Source organism: Argopecten irradians, chromosome 10 (assembly GCF_041381155.1).
Source record: "Argopecten irradians isolate NY chromosome 10, Ai_NY, whole genome shotgun sequence".
Lineage (NCBI taxonomy): Eukaryota > Metazoa > Mollusca > Bivalvia > Pectinida > Pectinidae > Argopecten > Argopecten irradians.
The window spans coordinates 31,031,930-31,044,390 of record NC_091143.1 but is presented as its reverse complement, the minus strand read 5'-3'; the positions used below and the strand labels follow the sequence as shown (position 1 = coordinate 31,044,390).

The window sequence follows — 12,461 nt, the reverse complement described above, 5'->3', positions numbered from 1 at the left end:
ACTTAGTGAGAATTGGTTGCCTGCTTGTGAAGATCATTTTTGGCTTTTTTCCTTGGCCGATTCTGATATGTGTTGAACACTGTTATTTAAATTCTCAAATGTACAAATGTTAATTTGAAGGGACCCTTATATGGTTTGAATTAAGTTATTTATATCCTTCTTACGAACGTTGATTTGTAGGGACCCTGATTTGTGCGACTGTGTTCTACATGGTGACAGTGGTGGGCCTGTTTATGTTGTATTTTAACTACACGAGCCTGAAGGGCTGCCTGCATAACAAAGTATTTATTGGAGTTAATGCCGGCCTCTGTATCATCCTCTCCATCATCACACTTCTACCTGTCGTCTCAAAGTGTAAGTTTTACTGCTATATTAATTTTTATTTTGATTGGAACACAATTTTTCATCTATTAAATCATTTTGTGATAATCCTGTATAGTCCAAAGGAGGTATCGGTGTATGCAGAGTGCTATATTATATATAGGGTTTCAGTCTATACATCTATAGACCTAATATCATTATCATGTTCAATTATTAAATGTACTCTAAAACAGGGAGTCTAATGCTATTTACTGAATATTTTGCCTGTTTCATTCATATTTTTGCATTTTAAACATAAGGTTAGACCTAACCACAGTGCATAGTAACAAAAAGGGGAAGGAATTAATATATGTCTTGCAGACGTTTGATAAAATTGATAAAAATTTTCAAACCTGTTATTTAGTAATTAAATTGTTGAATATCAAATATCGAGTACATCTTTGATAGAATAAGTATAATAATTATGTATCATTACAGCTGAAGTTGCTATGCTAACCATCCAAAATATGCAAAAGTTATAAAAATGTGAAAATCTTGGCCCTTTTTTTGCTTAGATTTTTATATAGAATCCATAGAGCACATCCTTGAACCAACTTTGAAATTGCACTCAATTGATTCTTAGACAAAAACTATATAAAAAAATTGCAAAAAAACGGACAAAATTTTCAAATTCAGTTAATTTTATGCATATTTTGGATGGTAACCATGGCAACTTAAAGCTGTGAAATTAGTCAAGAGATCTTTTATTACAATCAAATTAGGGATGTACTTAGTATTTGAAATGCAATAATTTTATTTCTTGATATGTAGTTAAAAATATCAAATAAGGGCCCAGACCATACCTAGTCCTTTGTTTTTATCTATCTAAAGAAATACTAACAATAAATTGTAATTTTCTACAGTTAACCCTAACACAGGAACGCTACAGTCCTCTTTAATCAGTCTGTATGTGGTCTACCTCACATGGTCTGCCCTCTCCAGTGAACCTCCCGAGGAGAGTAAGTATATTTCTCTCCACGTTTCTACAAACATTCCATTGTCAATATCTGTGACCTGCTGTGATTTGTAAAGCCTTTCAGGTGATGTAGACATATTACATATTGTCAACGACTTCTTTTGAAGACTTATCACAGTTTAACGCCTGAAACTACAAATTGAGTGGGACTATGATAATTATTTGACTTGTCTTAGTATTCCTGTTCAGTTTACTTTAATATATTCCATCTTTGCATATTAAATAGTCTCCACCGCCGACAGAGCATAAATGATATCCATCACTTGAACAATAATTGGTGTTTAATCATGTATATACATGTCTAATTAACACAAAAAATTATATAAAATAATTTATTTTGCCTTTGGTCCATGCGCAATCAGTACTTCATTCCATATAGGATATAGTGCCACGGAATTTTTTCGGGATGCAATTAATTATTTTTTGTATTTTTAACTTGAAGTAAAATGAGAAGCTCAAACTTTTCAATGGTGGTAATGGTGTAAAGTAAGTAACTTTTGTAACTGATAAAAAGTACTAAATCGTCTGCTCCTGTTTTTGATAGTGAAAAAATACCATTTGTCAGCGGTGGAGCATCTTTAAATAGTCATCTGCCCTTGTGGGTATGTATTGATTGTGTCATACATCACTGTGTTTGTGAGTGTAACGTTTCATAGAAAAAGACATGAGAATTGTTCACAAAATCATGCAACCACAATCAATACTTTCCTGCAACGGAGATAATTTAGTCATACACAAATACGGAATAGGGAAAAGTTTTATCATTACCAACAACTTGGACTTAATCTTATTGTCTTTGACTTTTGAGTTTAACAGGTTTAGCCGATCAGTTTGAATATGGCATATTTACAAGTCTTTCATCTACATCAAAGATTCAATCCTCACCAGGCAGCAAGTTTTACGATATTTTCCAATGTTTCAGTCCATATCCTGGAGACGGTTAGAACCCTAATCTTGGCCAGTATGATGTCAGACGACAAGTCGAGTGTTCAGACCACAGCTGAACCACACTTGAGGATGGAGTATGTGGCAGACCCCAGTGAGAGTTTCCACGTGATGGCAAACACGACCAGACAGATGTGTCGCCCTAAACCAGCCTTCCAGGACATGGATATGATATCAGCCTATGCAGGACTGTTTCTGATGTTTGTTATGGCCATATACTCCAGGTAAAAACGTGGTTTAGGATTGAATAATTAGAACCTCACAATTACTAATATACGGGTGATTGTATAAATAGATAAGTATACTTTGTATCATTTAAACTGCAACAAAAAAGTATTTCTCAATTAATAAGGTAGGTCCATACTTTTGAAAACTGCGCCAATTCATATGACGCTATACCGGAAGTTGCGGAGGTTGTTTTGAATTCCAGAATGGTTTCCGATACGCCACGACATCCCACTTGGATATTTTTTCAATAGGTGAAAATTGTCTACATATAATATTGAATGTTTAAAATCATTAAATAAATCAAATAAAAGCAGTGAAGTGAAAATTATATGTTATCTCTGAGGTTTTTGCGTTCCCTGTCGTAAATGGGAATGGATTTTCAAAACACCGGAAGTGCCCTTCGTCGCTATAAATGATAAGAGGGGACCCGACCGGACCGAAATTCCGGAATTGTAAAAAAATCGCATACGGATTTCCTTTAAACACAAAATTTGGAAAAAATCATAAAAACAAACAGACATAAACCAGATATACTATCACAAAAACATATGAACTGATGTGGAATGTTTTTTTGCGGCATGATTTTCAAAAAATAGTCAAATATGACCCATCTTAGCACTGGATGAAATGGGGGTAGGGTTGTGAGTTACAAACTTCAAGCTTGCAAAATTGTGAAATTTTGATCGAGGACCCCATGTTTTTATATGATATTTGAAAAATATATTTATCTTGGGCATATCATATACAATTATTGTGAAATTGACATGGGTTTTCATTTCCTTTTTGGCCTTTTCATTGATTTTTTACGGGCGAAAATATGGCAAAACATGAGAATTACGTATAGAAACGGTCCTGGAAAATAACAAAAAATAGTTAGCATTTGTAAAAATACAAGAGTTTTGTATATTGTTCTATCGTTAGACATTTAGGACAAAATATCAACAGGATCGAGACTTCATTCATCCTAATATTACAGAAAACATAATTTTATGAATTTTTCTATTTTCGGCCAGCAAATTTGCATGGATGGTATATTTCAAGCTCAGATATCTCAAAAAGTAGTTCGAGAACACCCATTTATCTTTACATATTTGAAATCTACATGAAAAATGCAAGAAAATAAGACCTGTTAGAAAAAAATGTCATGGGTTTTCTCAAAAGTATGGAGCTCTCAATTAATATGCATCATTTCTGTAATTAGGATATGAAATAAGTGCATGTATCAGTTGCAAACCTCTCGGCAGTGAATACTATAAGTATTTAGAGTATATGTTGATAAGCCTGTAGTATACCATTTAAAAGTGCATTTTATCTTTAAGTCTGTGACAAGAAATGGTTTATTTGCTGTTGGATAATTGTCCACTAGTAGTAAAAACAAGTATATTAACCTGTGGTTATCAGCTGGTTTTATTTGTGTATTTGCAGCCTAAGCACATCAGCAGAGTCTCACAAGCTTGGCGTACCTCGTCACGCAGACCAGGATGTGAAGCACTATGAATGCTGTTGTTGCTGTCCTGTAAAACCAAGTGAGTGTGGCTTTCTTTGTCTAGGGTATCACAGTGGTTGAAATTCTACATTCTATAATTTGTGTTCCACCTCTAGGTTACAAGTTAGAATCCAATGTGGGCCAGTTGTAGGGTACTGGCTGCAAATTGATGGAATTCTGCATGTATTTTGGCTTTCCTCCACCTCCAAAGCTTGTTCTACTATAATCTTTACTGTTCAATAAAACAAGTTTCAAGAATAACTAACGTTTCTGCCTTTCTGAATGTTATCTACAATGGCATGTCATCTACATTGCGATGCTTAGTTTCAAGAAGTTTGCTAAATTGATTACTGTGTGGTCTTATTGAATGACATTAAAACAAGTTTATTGACATTTCATGTTTAGATTAGGAGTAGAGGCATTTAATAATATGATTTCTGTCTAGTCCTTTTGAATGACATTGTAAATATGTTTTTCTGCTGTTTAGGGAAAAATCCCACAGAACATGGAGGTCAAAAGGTCAGATATAATGAGGCTGCTGGTACCAAGTACAATTACGCCTTCTTCCACTTTATCTTCTGTCTTGCCAGTCTGTATATCATGATGCAGCTTACAAACTGGTACAGGTGAGTTCAGGCAAAAACCAGTCATATAATGTACATGTATGGTAATATAATCTCAAAAGAGATATGTTAAAAGTTGGGACGGTACCAGTATGTAACTTTGAAATTTTTGATTGAAAATTTTGAATGGTAGTCCCAAATTCAACACGATAATGAGATTTCAAGATAATTTGCCTCATAAAATCCGCGAGTAATACATTGTATAAAATTAAAAATTGTTCGACAATATTGTAAGGATGCATTATTTATGTTTCTCATGTCATGTTTTAATTTTTAGACCAGCCGAGTCTAATGTGGACATGTTTGGACTCAACTGGGCAGCGGTGTGGGTAAAGATGACTTCCAGTTGGGTTTGTGTAGTGGTTTATATCTGGTCATTGTTTCTCCCAAAACTTTGTCGTGGTCGTGACCTTACTTTCATCCGACAGCCTCAGCCGGACGAACAGCTTGACGAGATTGACCAGGAGGAACTGGACAATCTAAATGGACCAATCAACCCAGAGGCTGTGATTACTTCTAGAGAATCTGTTGTGTAGCGGTCAGCATGTGTGCTTTAGTCATTGTTGGCATGAATATCATTGTCAACTCATGGGTGGTCAGTTCTCAAATGTTAATTGCTACATCCATGAAATTCATTAGAATATAAGAGTCATTTTCAGAGATTCGTTTCATTATAATAACAGTAATTCACTGAAAGTGTGTCAACATCATCAAATAACAGTAATTCACTGAAAGTGTGTCACCATCATCAAGTTCGTATATTAAGAAAGATTTCGTTTACAAAATGTACAAGATGGTTATTAAACTGTTGTATGACATGCTGAAGTGTTAAGCATCATTGCAATTCATTAAGTCTTAAGATATTGAACACATGTAAAATGTTAGTCCGCTAAACCTGCCTATATTAATAGGCTTTTTAATTAATTAATTTTTTTGCCTAATATATGGTCTATATATTAGGCAAAAAAATTTTAAAAAGCCTAATAATATAGGCAGGTTTAGCGGACTAGTAAACTGTGAGACATTATTTTATTGAAGTTATGTATAGTTGGTGATGGTCGCCATATTTACACCTAGGGAAGCAGTTGTGTAGGTGCCATGATGTAATTTCAGATGGTAACAATTGTTGTCATTGATACTGTTATATAGCAGTGAATTATGTTCAGTGACGTCATCTAAATTAAATATGTGGTGAGGTTGTCCCTGATAATAATCAGCATTATAGTTTCAAGGTTGTAGAACTGTTGAATGGTGCAGGATATATTTTGTATTATGGTTTCCATAGAAACTCATCATTCAGAAACATGTATATCGTACATGTTGCTTCTATAGGCATGACACAAATCTGATTGTGTATTTGGCATATAAGAACTTGAAATCATGAAAAAAAGCCCATGTAGACATGGTTAAGGTGCACATGTATTCATTATTGGTCTTCATTGATTTTTCACCCATTCTTAATTTTAATGTTCTTTAAAAATGTTATACAATGCAAGAGGAGGTGTGACTTAATGACTTCCATTTAGCTGTCATTCGTTTGTCACCATTGATATCTTATCTCAATTCGTTTATTTTAATCTTTCATGGTTTTCATAAATCACCTGAAACTGTTATAGAAGCAAGTGTCTTATTTACAAGTCTAGTTGATAACCTTTACTAATAATTTAAAGTAGCCATGGTCCTATAGAAATGTGGTCATCCCAAAGTTCAGATAAACATGTTGTCCTTTATGGGGTAATTCAAGAGTACTAGAATCTCATATCATGTTTCTGTCCATTTTTCAATCGATTTTAATATTTTTCTTGAATCATTACCTAAGTAATTTTGGGAGATATAAAGTCGATAACTATGACATCCTGTAAAAATTATTTTCAATAGGAATAACTATATCACATTGATCTAAGATTTTTTTCCCAGAATAGTAAGAAATCAGGTTACAATTTACACATACATTGATAAAAAACGGACATAGTACAGTATTTTGGTTGATAGCTGATGTGTTATTTCTTAAATCAACCATCATTAATGAACAGTCACCTGTAATTGAAGTACATTTGAAAATTCAGTGCCATGAAGTTAACTAATTCATCCCTAAAACTCATAATGAACTGTTCCAACATTTGGACTGGAAGAGGTCAAATGTGTCTTTATTTATATATAATTAGGGTTTGACAAGTTATAACAGAGAGACACAAATTGTAAAAAGTGCAATATTGTAATGTTTGATACCCAATGTGTTGTACATTTTAACCATGTCTTTTATGATAATTAATATATTGTAGAACATGTTCATGTTGTGAAAAAATGTTTTTGAAGACACAATTTTAAAAATAGGAAATTATAATTTTCTGATAAATGGCTACAAATATTTGTTTGTTAGTCAATGATAATGTTTATTAATCTGAATACTGTTTCAGTACTTGTTAAAAATCTGCCAAGCTATGTATAATTGTTAAAAAAACGAATGTTAATATAAACTAAAATATATATTACATTTTGTTCTTATTTTTGTTGTTTTTTAGCGTTAATCAAAAGTCAAAAAGTTTTCTATGCAATTTTCTAAATAAAATAATATGAAAATAATCTATTTGGTACGCCTTTCTTGTTCAGGGATATATTGATCCAAATTGAAATACGTATGGAATTATCAAATATTAGTCACATTGAAATTGTGTGGGAAATTATTGTAGTTTTTTTATGGAAATTTAGTATTTGTACTAGATAATTAAGTCTTTATCATATTGTATATTCAAAATAATTTGTATGAAAGATATATTTTCAAAGTGGAAAAAATATGCTTGAAATGTTCTCAAAATAGTTATGAAGTTTATTATTATCTTTCAGATACGTGTATATATCTAATTTCTTTGTACTGAAATTATTTTAGATGTTTCCTATATGAAATTATGCTATTTTCCAACGAAAAATTCAAACTTTCATTTCCAGACGTATTGATAATAATTGTCTTCCACGAGAAACTTTCCCAACTTCCAGCCTTATTTAATATTCGTTGAATATTTGATAACAAATGTTAGGTTAGCTCATTATAATACTGTAAACCGTCTTGTCGTGTGTAATTTATTTTCACAAATTACACAGGCAATTAGAATTCGCAAAAATAAATCACCGCAGAAGTACAATATCGCATTTTACTGCTATGTATTTTGCAGTGAAAATGTTGTTTGGGATGAAAACGTGAATTAAAATCGCCGCAAAAAGTTGTAGCGAAAATCGATTGGTTTACAGGAGATTCCTGAGGGAAGAATTATAAGTTGTTTTGTTATGTAGATTTAGAAAACATTTATTTTCATTATGAGTATAAAATATAGGAGAACATTTAATTCGTTTTCATTATTAAGTATTCTTACATGTAGACATGTATTTATTACTTCAGTTACATCATCAATGTTTGAAGAAGATAAAAACATTTCTCACACATTGTAGTGATAAATGAATGTCAATGTAATGATCAATGAATGTCAAGGCTAAAGATTAGCCTGTATAAGGTAATTTCATTACACATATTATAATTGTGTTTGACACTCCCATTTAGTTAAATTGCTCAATACTTTTGTTATAGCTAAAATTATGGCAAAGTTAGAAATGAAATAAAATTCTACAGGAATGATTTCTTCTAATTAAAAATATCTTGTGTATTCTGACCAATTTCCTTTTCAGTTGTCCTGATTTTTATCAGTGCTAGTTCGTCGATAGAATTCCTAGGAATGAAAAGCCTAGAGATGAAAAATTGATACTTTGGATTTTGTCAATATGAATTCATTTGATCATTATCTTTTTTCACTATCTGTACACGTACATGAATTAAAGCTTAAAGATGGTATTAATTGACTTCTGAGTGTCACTATTGTGATTAGCATAGAAAGTTTTAAAATAATGAATTTGACTGAATTTCCTGATGATTTATTTAGGTGCAATCTACATGTTATAGGACAAATTCTGTCCTGGCACTGATATTGTATTCAGTTTGTAAGCCCTCTATATTTTGACCAAGAACTCATGCCCTTAATTTGTTAAATTGAAATTTGATCAATTCCTGTTTTCGTTGAATGATGAAATATTCTGTTATTTTTGTACAAAGAAGTTTTTATTTTAATTATTATACACATGCACATTTCGTTATCAATGTTGTGAATCTTAGGATAGCTTCTTCTAACAGATACCGTATTTTTATTTAGATGGCTTCTTATATTTTTTGTTTAATTGATATTTTACATCACACTTTTCCGGTGTGAATTAAAGTTTGGCGTCAATTGGCGTTTATTGTTTAAAGTTCGATTTATTTGTAGTTGCACTCGGTAATGATTATAGAAGCTACTGTGTTTTTTATCCAAAGTTTATTTACAAATCACCATGTGTCTTAAATGATATTCAGTCTTTGCATATAAGAGGGTTAGCTCCTTTGTGGGTAGGTATCCATGGTGTTTCTCCGAAAATTATGACGTTACGCTCGCAAACACATTACGTCAAAATTAATACCTACCCGCAAGTTCAGATAACTGAGGTAATATTCAAATGCAGAACAGCAGACTTTCAAATTATCTACCACTCTCCAGACATCATGAAGCTACGATTTCTGTTGTACAGGAAAAAAAAATCATTCGCAAAATCAAAACCTTTTACATTATAGCTATTTGTGAATGGTTTGTTTATAAGATGTCTTTTAATTAGATTTCAAATCATTCTTGCTTCCATCTACATTGTATGTCCATTGCTTTTGCTTCCTAGCTGCTATTGGTTTTGATCCTATGATTCTCCCTCTTTGCATTGAATTATAATATGTTGAATGGGTGTTTTATGTAGTGATGAACTTTATAAAATAGTGTATTACTAGTGTATATTACGGTATATTACATGTGTGTGACTGTGTTTATTTATGTTTGATTACCTAGAGACAAGCCTCTCTCTGCTTTATGACATTGGCAATGTTATTTCAGTCACTGAAAATTTGGCATAGGCTATACGCATGTGCAATATTTGTTAATTTTACAGCTATTATATAACATTTTATATATATGTTTGTGATTTGCATATATTACCTTTGACAGTTATTTGATGGAGATAGTGAAGGCAAATATGGTAAAAAGATAAAATAATAATGCATCTTTTTAATTACGAAACGGTTGTAAAATTGAGTTGTGTCCCTTTTTAGATGGGCAGTGCAATGTGAAGACTTAAAGCTAATTGTTTTAAAGGTTGTAAATACCTATACCGGTCTATATTTTCTACATGACAAGTTTTTTCCCCTTTGATTAATGGATATTGTCGATTTGGTCAATATAAATTACTTTTGATAATTTTCTTAGTTCACAATCTGTACACATGAATGACATTTTCTCAGTAATTTGTAATTCAGTAATTGAATAATGATGACATACTGAAAAAAAAACAATAAATTATGAAGTACGTTATGGATATCAAAATTCAATGTTGTTATGAAATACAAAATGGGATAGCCCTAAATTATTTGTCTATTTGATGTCTTTGTTATGGAGTCAATAAAGTGAATATACATTAATAGTTCTAGTCAAATCATACATGTACATATATAGTATTTCTTTACACGCTAAAAATGATTGATACAATATTCGCCTGAAAGGCACTCGGAACATGGTCGTTATAACAAATAATTGTAAGAAAGTGTAAAACAGAATGATATAGTTCTCAAAACACTTACTTTAAGTTTAATCTTATATTACATTACGTATCACCAAAAAGTATGATACAGATTTACCTATATAAGTTTAAATACATGTTATACCGTAAAATGGAATTATTCACGCTTTTGAAAATTTTCACTTGTTCTATTATAACATTCTGCCAATATATCCAGGTGCAAACATACATGTATCAAGAAGCGTAAATTTTGACATGCAAATGATTAGACTAAAATGTGCTGCATGGAAATATCACACGGTAAACCATTTGTTTAACAAACAAGGATATTCTCATATGATAGTGTCCATGTTTACAGGATATACCATATCTCATTAGAATAATTAGATCTAAAATAGAAAGAATATTATTTTATCTTACTGTCTGAAGTCTTATATTAAAAAAAAAAAAGTTTAATGTCAAGGTAAATTTATATGTATGTTTACTTTCTTTTTAACCTAGAGACGTGTTTGTGAATATTTTACCAGCCAATAAGTTTTATTATGTAAAGTGCTAATACATACAGTACCATAAGCTTTGTAGTTTTATGTTAGATACGGAAACTGGAGACTTTCAGATGTGGAAGCATTATCGCATGTATTGCTATCATAGTTTACAGAAACATATACATATACATTATTCATTTATCATGGAACACAGAATATTGTTCAGCACATAGCACAGAAGAAAGATTTTTATATGCTGTTATAGTACATTTTATTTAATTCATAAGATACCGCACAGAGGTTAGAAACCAACTCTTTATAAATATACACATTATTATTTTATAAATTAAATGATGTCTTTTATATGTATGGATCCCTGATAGAATGTCTTAGTTTTCATATTACTATATTTTGTGTTTATATGCATAACACTACTTTGTCAAATTGTAATTGAAATAATTGCAAGCTTTGTTAGTTGGATACAATTCATTGTCATATAGCATAATAATGCTACTTTTTTTAAAACAAATTCATTTTGTAAAATCAAATTATCTAAGGATCACTTGTTTTAATAGCAAATCTTTAAGTTTGGGATATTTATAACCAGATTATCTGGGTACTATATGTACTGTATGGGTGCTTCTCAGGACCATTGAAAATGTTCTGTTCTATAAATCAATATCAAATAATGGAACCTAAATGCAACTTTATGTGAAAAAGAAGTTTATCATTTGTTATGAAAATTTTGTTTACATTATCGGTGTGTTAATTAGATTAATTACAGCATTGTGGTCTAGTTTCTAATAAATGACGCAAATCATCATATAGACTATTTGCCAGGTATCTTAAACAGGGCCTTAAAGTTCAGCATTAATACACGTACACGGACGTAGATAAGTACATACCTCCGGGATTCTCAAGTGGGGAACATCGTAATCCTGTCCTTGATCGTTTTGAAGTGGGGAGCATCGTGTATGCTGGGCCTGACTTATGTATCCGCGCGTCATTAACAAAATCATAAGTCATTGGAGAATAGTCACCAGTCCTTGTAAGAAAACCTGCAGGCTCTCCTTTGCTGAAATATAATTCATGTTTGCCATTAGCAGTACCAATATAATTATACATATAAAATTTTCAATTAATGAACCACTTAACTCCATCATTTATAATATATGTCAACGGGTTACAATCCATCAGTATTACTAAGATGACACGTGTAAATTTAATGTGGTGCTGTTCAGGGGTTAAACAAGGTAACAATATTGGGTTTTGCTATCTAATTCAAGGGTTATTGAAATTGCGTCTTGAGCTATTTTAGAAATAATGTTTTATACTGTTGTAAATACAAATGTATCTAAGACTTTTCAGATTTATTTTCCTTTAAAATGTTTTTTAAATTCCATGTTTATATTTTAAAATTCATTTTATGTGTAGCAAACCTGTAATTTGTATGGTCAGTAACCTCACTAGAAAATTCTGATGTTGTGCCTTCCTATATTGTTATGTACGACGTGCTCAATATCAGTAGGGAGAAAGAAATAAACTTTTTATTTAATTATTCATCTGATCTTGTTTGTTATCAATGGCGTTTGTTTACGAAAGTGAAACATGAAATGATTGCAATTACCCAGAATGTTTCTGGCTTCTTTTTCAAAGTTCTTAAAACCATTATGAAGCTCAAATTAGCATTCCTTCTTTGGGACAACAGAAAAGTGAAGATCTAA

General features: G+C 31.5%; 2 protein-coding genes across 2 annotated transcripts in view; one reads left to right on the top strand and one right to left on the bottom strand.

Moving 5' to 3' along the window:
- Nucleotides 1–12,297, top strand: part of LOC138333644 (serine incorporator 5-like) — a 36,640-nt gene extending 24,343 nt beyond the window's left edge. The window contains exons 7-12 of the mRNA XM_069282148.1: nt 181–354; nt 1,224–1,319; nt 2,259–2,505; nt 3,935–4,035; nt 4,483–4,621; nt 4,896–12,297. Of these exons, the coding sequence (XP_069138249.1) occupies nt 181–354; nt 1,224–1,319; nt 2,259–2,505; nt 3,935–4,035; nt 4,483–4,621; nt 4,896–5,154 (1,016 nt within the window). The 3' untranslated portion in view covers nt 5,155–12,297. The remainder of the gene's footprint in view (nt 1–180; nt 355–1,223; nt 1,320–2,258; nt 2,506–3,934; nt 4,036–4,482; nt 4,622–4,895) is intronic.
- The window catches only part of LOC138333645 (serine/threonine-protein kinase RIO2-like), a 134,472-nt gene that overhangs the window by 46,481 nt on the left and 75,530 nt on the right, over nt 1–12,461 (bottom strand). The gene's annotated exons all lie outside the window — the stretch shown is intronic.